The sequence below is a fragment of the Cricetulus griseus genome, unplaced genomic scaffold, assembly GCF_003668045.3.
Source record: "Cricetulus griseus strain 17A/GY unplaced genomic scaffold, alternate assembly CriGri-PICRH-1.0 unplaced_scaffold_76, whole genome shotgun sequence".
NCBI lineage: Eukaryota > Metazoa > Chordata > Mammalia > Rodentia > Cricetidae > Cricetulus > Cricetulus griseus.
Genome location: NW_023277417.1, coordinates 39,729 through 47,241, shown reverse-complemented (window position 1 = coordinate 47,241; position 7,513 = coordinate 39,729). Strand labels below are relative to the sequence as shown.

General features: G+C 40.6%; 1 protein-coding gene across 1 annotated transcript; it reads left to right on the top strand.

The window, feature by feature from the left end:
* Nucleotides 1–6,241: 6,241 nt before the first annotated feature.
* Nucleotides 6,242–7,138, top strand: LOC100770194 (vomeronasal type-1 receptor 4-like). Its single transcript, XM_027434171.1, has one exon. It carries the CDS (start codon nucleotides 6,242–6,244, stop codon nucleotides 7,136–7,138), a length of 897 nt encoding a protein of 298 aa, XP_027289972.1.
* The last annotated feature ends 375 nt before the right edge of the window (nucleotides 7,139–7,513 follow it).

Here is a 7,513-nt window from a genome sequence, read left to right as displayed (position 1 = left end):
CGGATTCCAGCGGTGCAGCCCGAAGGGAGCGGTGGCAAGGCTTCTCTGGGACCCGAACCCGCACAGCTGGCAAGAGCAGTGCACGAAGATGAGGCTCCACACAGCCTGCAGAACTGTGCTCCGGCAGCGGTCATGCAAGTTCCGTGGTGACAGAACTGACTCAGAGACGTTGGCCTATGAGCGTTCAGTGGTCTTGGCGAACGGCATTCTGGGCAACGTAGTTTTCACAGGCACCAGGCTTGTGCAGGTTGTAATCAAGGGAACTCCTGCTGAAGTAACTCTGGTACCTCACCAAGAGTAGGAAACAGGATTGCTAGTCCTCCCTCCGTCCCTCTCTCTCTCTGCCCCTCCCTCCCTCCCTCCCACTTTCCCTCCCTCCCTTTCTCTATCTTCCCCCCTCTTACATTCATTCTGTCCCTCCTTACTTTGTTCTTTCTGTTGACCAATATAATTTTACAGATTTATGGAGTACAGTATGATATTTCAAAATATGTATACACTTGTATTAGAATTTCTGTTGTGATTAAACACCATGACCAAGATAGATAGATAGATAGATAGATAGATAGATAGATAGACAGATGAATAAAATAACAGAAAGCAACCTGGGGAGGAAAGCATTTTATAATTTTACACTTCCTGGTACAAGTTCAACACTGAAGGAAGCCGTGGCAGGAACCCAAGTCTGGCAGGAACCTGGGGACAGGATATGCGTCAGGGGCCATGGAAGAGTGCTACTTACTGCCTTGTTTTCCATGACTTGCTCAGCTTGCTTTCTTTCTGCATCCAGGACCACGTGTACAGGAATGACACCACCCACAGGGAGCTGGAGCCTCCCACAGCCATCATTAGTTAAGAAAATATCACACAGGATTGCCTAAAGGCAAGTATTATGCAAGAATTGCTATGGAACAACCAAAGCACACTGTAAATATGTATGGGACTCGTTGTTAATAAAAATAGCATATATATATATTTATATACACACACACACACACACATATATATATAATGATTTGACAGAATACTGATGTTAGATGTCCTTCTGTATATATGTTTCTTTTATTGAAAGTATAGATGAGGCTATGAGATGAGTTGAAGATAATTCTGGGGAGAGAAAGGCAGAGAGGATCCACAGAGAGACATCATGTAGAGACTTGGAAGATAGTCTATGCCACACATTCTCTGGTAAGATAAGGCCATGGAAAAATAGTAGTTATAGGTTAATAATTAAGACAGAGCTAGCCAAGAAGCCCTAGACATCAGCAAAGAGGCTAAGAATTAATACGTCTTTGTGTTCTTATTTAGGGCAAAGCGACTGTGGGACCAGGCTGGACAGAAAATTCCATTATCAGAGTACTAAAGCAGAAAGGAGAAAATGAGGAGAGTTCACGGAAATGGGAGAATCACCCATGCGCACAGAGATCTGTGATGTACTTACTGGGTGCCTTTTATGGGAGAAAGGAGTATAATAATAAAAGATATTAACTGATACTTCCAACTGCTGATACCAGCTGAACAGTTTTCCCATGGATGATTTACATTGCATTTAGTTCACATTATGGCCCTGATTTATGGTATTGACCTCATGATGTGTTAGCCACAGTCAGCTGTTGTCAAGGCTTTTATTGAAGGGCAGAATAGATACTGATGGGTACCATGTAATACTGACTTCCTGTTTTATCCAGATTCACGTTCTATTAAGTGACTGTCTGTGTGTCTATGGTGTGTGTGTGTGTGTGTGTGTGTGTGTGTGTGTGTGTGTGTGTGTGTGTGTTGGGGGGTCCCAGTTCAAGTGCATGTGGAAATTAAGGGTAGAAGTCCAGTGTCTATCTCTATCACGCTCCACCTTGGTTTATAGGATCAGGAATCCAATGAACCTAGAGTTCAACATTTAGCTTAGATTGGCTAGCCAGTGAGATCCTAGAACTCACCTATTTCTGACTACTTGGACTAACAGGCTCATACCACACACAAATATTCTAATGTTGGTGCTGAGGATCCACACTATGGTTCCCATTCATTACCAAGGACGTACTTTACTAACTGAGCTAGTTCCACTGCCAACATTTTGTAAGGTACCAGTAGAGAAAATAAGTGCAAGAAGGCAGAGTCACCCTTACTCTCTGCCACTACTTATACAGAGGGCTGAGGAGCCTTTTTGTTTATCCTACCATCAAGAATACAACAAAAAATGTTAGATTTCTAGAACAAAAATAATGCAAGAACTAGATTTAATGCCTTAGGATATTAACCTTAAGATTAACCACGGTCATGAAGCATAAAAAACACATATGGTGTGATATGAATTCTTTATTTTATTTTATATATGTGAAAGTTTCCTTATATTAGCATATATACAATTTAGATATATATGAATGCTGTGTGTGAGGAGAGAGAGAGACAGAGAGAGAGAGAGAGAGAGAGAGAGAGAGAGAGAGAGAAATAGAGTTCCTTGTGTATGCCTCTGAGTATCAAGAGGACATCAGATTCCCTGGAACTGGAATTGCAAACAATTATTATATATGATGTGGGTGCTGGAAACTGAACCTGTGTGACATATAAAATACACAGTATGTGCATGCCCAATGTTCATGGACGTCTTCGGAAGCCACCAGTTCCCTTGGAATGTGTCTAATGGATGATTGTGAGACACTATATGGGCGCTCTACCCTCACTTTGGTTCTCTGCAAGAGCAACAAGTGTTTTTAATTGCAGGCCATCTTTCCAGTTCCAAGATGTGTCTAACAGATGAAAGCATGGCCCATTCTTTCTCGACTTCTCTTTCTATGTGTCTTTTGGTATTTGTTTGTGAATTCTATAAAGCTGGTTGTCAATTCTTAGTTAAGGGTAAAAGAAAATTAATAAATATGTTAAATCCAAAGAGTTGTGTCAATCAAAGAATCATTTGTAACTTGTTCAGTTCCCAGGACTAGAGGTGATTCAGGGAAGATGCCTGTTTGTAAAACCAGTATTAAGAATTTACAAACGGACACTGGGAAACAATGCAATTCAGGGGCTCAGAGAAATCTTACGGTTCTGTCCCAGCACAAAGTTACTGTATCTTAGTGGTTTGTGAACTACTGTTGTGTGTGTGACTGAAACTCTATTTCAGTGACTCTTTGCACCTTACCTCTCTGATACATGTGCGATTCCCTAAGAAGTGTCAGAAGTTTGTGATGTAAAAATGGTTGCACCTAAATTCTTTAGGCAATGTCTCATGTACATGAGATTATGCTGATCATAATTCAAATTTATCCAACGCCATTAACTCATCAAGATTCAAACAGAGCCCTATCCTTGGACAATGCATCAGAGTCAGACATCTCAATGATAAAGAGTGGCTACACTGTTCTTAAATGAGGGTGTTGGGCATATGAGTGCAGTAGGCATGCTAAACACAGACAGGGTAACTAACCTATATGGATTTATTTATTCGTTTGTTTACTATTGCATGTTTAACATTCCCTGTGCTGTGCTATATTTGAATAATTATATTGCTACAAATGGTGACAGAAAATGAGAGAATTTTCACTAAAGAAAAGCCTTTAACCTATTTAACAAGGTTTCCGAAGGCTATTCTGGGTTCCTGGTCTGAAAGTTTTGGATCAGTTTTGCGTATTTACTTGTGTTCTCCTCATTTCCAGTCTGTACATTTAGTAAGTTTGGGGAAGACAAACTCCAGGGAAATTAAAACTACAGCTCCAACTTTTCATCGTCACTCATCTTCCTCAGCCCCTCCCCCACTGCTCAGGCAATCTGAAGTTTGTTTGTGATCCATTACCCCAGGAGAGGATAATCCCCTCCAGATCACCAGCATGCCCCTCTGCTGTTCTCTTCACAATGAAACTTTCCTGAAGGTTCTGATGGGAAGAAGTGTTTTTCAGGGGTGAAGTCTACTCCCTCAGCAGACAGTGTCATGGCTGTCTCCTGTGACATCATCTTGACCTCAGGGGAGATGGGAATCTCAGCATATGTCCGTGTCACCCGAATCTGTGACTGTATGGAGAGAGACGGTCTGTCCCTCTGACCTCTGAGGTGCTATCGAGCATCTGCCATCATAGAGGCATCTACTTTCATAGGTGAGTCTTCGTTTCTCCCTCAGGCTTATAGCTGCTAGACAACCTGCCGCCAGCTGTGTATGTGCAGTACTCTCGAGTTTTCTCTCTCTTTTATGGACAGAAGGCTGCATAATATGAATACTTATAGATCTATGGGTCATCTGAGTCCTGAGCACTCCTTGGGGACTGGAATCTGCAAGACAGGAGCTGTGCGCCTATTCACCTCTACCTACAAGTCTTTGGCAAGAGGAATTTCCTGAAGGATCCCTGGTCACAAGAGGTGGGTGTGGGGGGTTTTGCATCCAAAATGCTTTATAGCAATATTCAAGAGAGACAGAACGACAGGCCTCCCTCCAAATATTTTCTTTGGAAAAACGCCAGGCCTACTCAATGAAAGGTGATGCCTTGGATAATGTCAATTTCCAGGGAGCAGAACCTGATGATCTGAGAACACCTGCTTTTCTTGCAAGCTGCCTGTTTGACTCAGAGTGGCACAGTGACAAAAGTCTATTTTCCTCCTTAGTTGGCAAGAGCATTAATTGCAATTTTATGTGATATTTATTTATATGTGCAAAACTGTGGACAAAATCAGATACATGTGGTTCAAATTTTAATCTTGTCTAAGAAACTTGCTATTACTTGCATATTTTAGCATCACTTGGTCACAGCTGAACATTCATATTGCTACCGCTGTGTTTTCTGCTTTGCAGAACTGTCCTTCATCTCCAGATTGACCTTGGATCAATGTAAGCATGAGTGACTTACAATTTACTGGCTCAAGAAATATTACGCACCCTATGTGTAAGTGTGCAGAAATTTCCCAAATGTTCAGATGACTATGATAAAATAGAGACTATATTCTTGGTGTTCAGGATACTGGAAATTAATAGCTAAAAACATTCTCATGGATGTCATCCCAATATTGAGACAAGCTTTCCAAATTTTATTTGAATGTTTGTATAAAATTGATGTTTCAAATGTGACTAGCATTGCCATCTTTTGATATTGCAATTTGATACATGATATGAACCAATAGCAAATACTAGGAATTGACGTTAGGAATACAGTTAAAAATATAGAGGCGTTTGTAAAATATAGGCAACAATGACAGTGTAAATGACATTTACTTTAAAATTCAGATGAGTGAACCCTGAAGAGAAATTTTTGCTCTATATAAGGAAGTTTATATTATTTCTTCCCAAATTGTTATTGGTTGTGGTAAGTTTGCCAGTGGTAAATCTTAGGGAATATGTATTATTACAAAACTCACCCCTTAACAGTCTTTCTCACCATTACTTCCTTCTCACAGAAGGATACTATTAGCTGGGAATCTTACATCATTGTAGAGCCATGTGGAAAATGCTGAGAACCAGCCAGTTCAGTAATAACTTTGTTTGTATATAAAATACTGTGACTGGTGTCTGTTTTATAGAAAAAATGAGAATAATTTAAGCCTTTAAATACTTTGAAAACTACTTTTTTGTAATGTGCATGAGTGTTTTCCTTTGTGTAAGGAGTTGGGACCCTTAGAACTACCAAAATATGTGAGCTGTCATGTGGTTGCAGGAAATTGAACCCAGTCCTCAGGAAGGGCAGCTGGTATTCTTCATTAATTAGCACCTAGACACTTCTTATTCAAAATCACATATTGGGGGCTCGTAAGAAGTTTCTCTGGGTTAAGGAGGCACACTACTCTCCCGGAAGACTAAAGTTTATTCCCAGCACCCACATCTGGCAGCTCAGCACCGATTGTAACACTGACTCCAAAGACACCTGCACTGAAGTTAATATTCCCATGCAAAGACACAAGCACATACACATAATTAAAAATTTAAATACTCTTGAACACACTTTATTTTTATATGTGAATGGAAAATAGTGATTATGGGTTAGCATGGATTTTTCTTCTTGGTTTTTCGAGACAGGGTTTCTCTGTGTACCTTTGGAGTCAATCCTGGCACTCGCTCTGGAGACCAGGCTGGCCTCAAACTCACAGAGATCTGCCTACCTCTGCCTCCCGAGTGCTGGGGTTAAGGGCATGCGCCACCAACGCCCGGCATTTATTTATCTTGTTTATTTTTTTATTTTTTAGTATGGACTTTTATGTACAATGAAGAAAATAGTCTTACATGTCTATCCTGAGTTCCCAGCATCACTCGTGATTCTTATAAATTGACCAAATGAAATCAGGAGATCTTGCCATTGGGATCTTCTTCCTGTCCCAGACTGCACTGGGAATTCTGGGGAACTTAGCATTGCTTTGCTGTTTTCTTATGTCTACCTTCAGTGTGAACAGGGTGAGGCCCACAGATGTCATTGTCAAACACCTGACCTGGGCCAACATTGTTGTTCTTCTCTGCAAAGGGATCCCTAACACAATGGCTGCTTTTGATCAGACATATTCCTTAGATATCATTTCATGTAAACTTCTCTTCTATTTTCATAGAGTTGCCAGGGGAGTATCCATTGGTTGTACATCCCTGCTGAGTGTCTTTCAGGCCATAACCATCAGCCCCCACACTTCCAAGTGGGCACAGCTGAAAGTCAGACCCCACAGAATCATTGGTCCATCCCTGGGCCTGTGCTGGGCCTTTTACCTATTTTTAAATATCGTAATTATTGAGGGAGTGACTAATATGAGAAATAAAGGGAATCTTACAGAATTTAGAGATTTTTTATACTGTTTAATAATAAAACTTCCCAAACAAACTTCCATAGTACTTGCTATACTATTGGTTGCCAGTGATGTTATGTGTTTGGGACTCATGATATGGGCCAGTGGCTCCATGGTGTTGATCTTGTTCAAGCATAAACAGAGGGTCCAGCATATCCACAGATCCCTGTCCTCTAAATCATTTCCTGAAACCAAGGCCACACAAAGCATTCTTATCTTAGTGAGCAGCTTTGTGGTCCTTTATGTAACCTCTGCTACCTTAACCATGTATTTTCCTTTCCAGGATGGAGGAGGTACATGGGTGGCCAATGCCAATGTGGCCATGAGTGCCTCCTTCCCAGCAGTTTGCCCCTTTCTGCTAATAAGACACTATATGAGTAATTTTCATCCTTACAGTACTTGAGCATATCCACATCCCTTTTTTTTGTTATATAGTCAGAGCAGTCAGAGCGACAGGCTGTATACACTGTTTTATATTCAGTATGACCCGTTCACATCAGACATATTCTGTAGGTATCATATAACGTAACATTTTTGGAACACAGTCTTGATTCCAGTTGATGCCAATTGTTTCAATTTAGAACATTTTAGTAGAAGATTAAATTAATATTTGTGGTATATGGGTTTTTTTGATTATTGTGATGGCTTATAAATGTCTGATTACCATTCACTGCTCTGTTGTGTAGGTAAAATTAATCAACACTGATTTGTGGGTAGACTGTTATCCTGATGCAAGAATAGAGCCACAAACTGATTCTGAGACAATGAATAGTTGTGT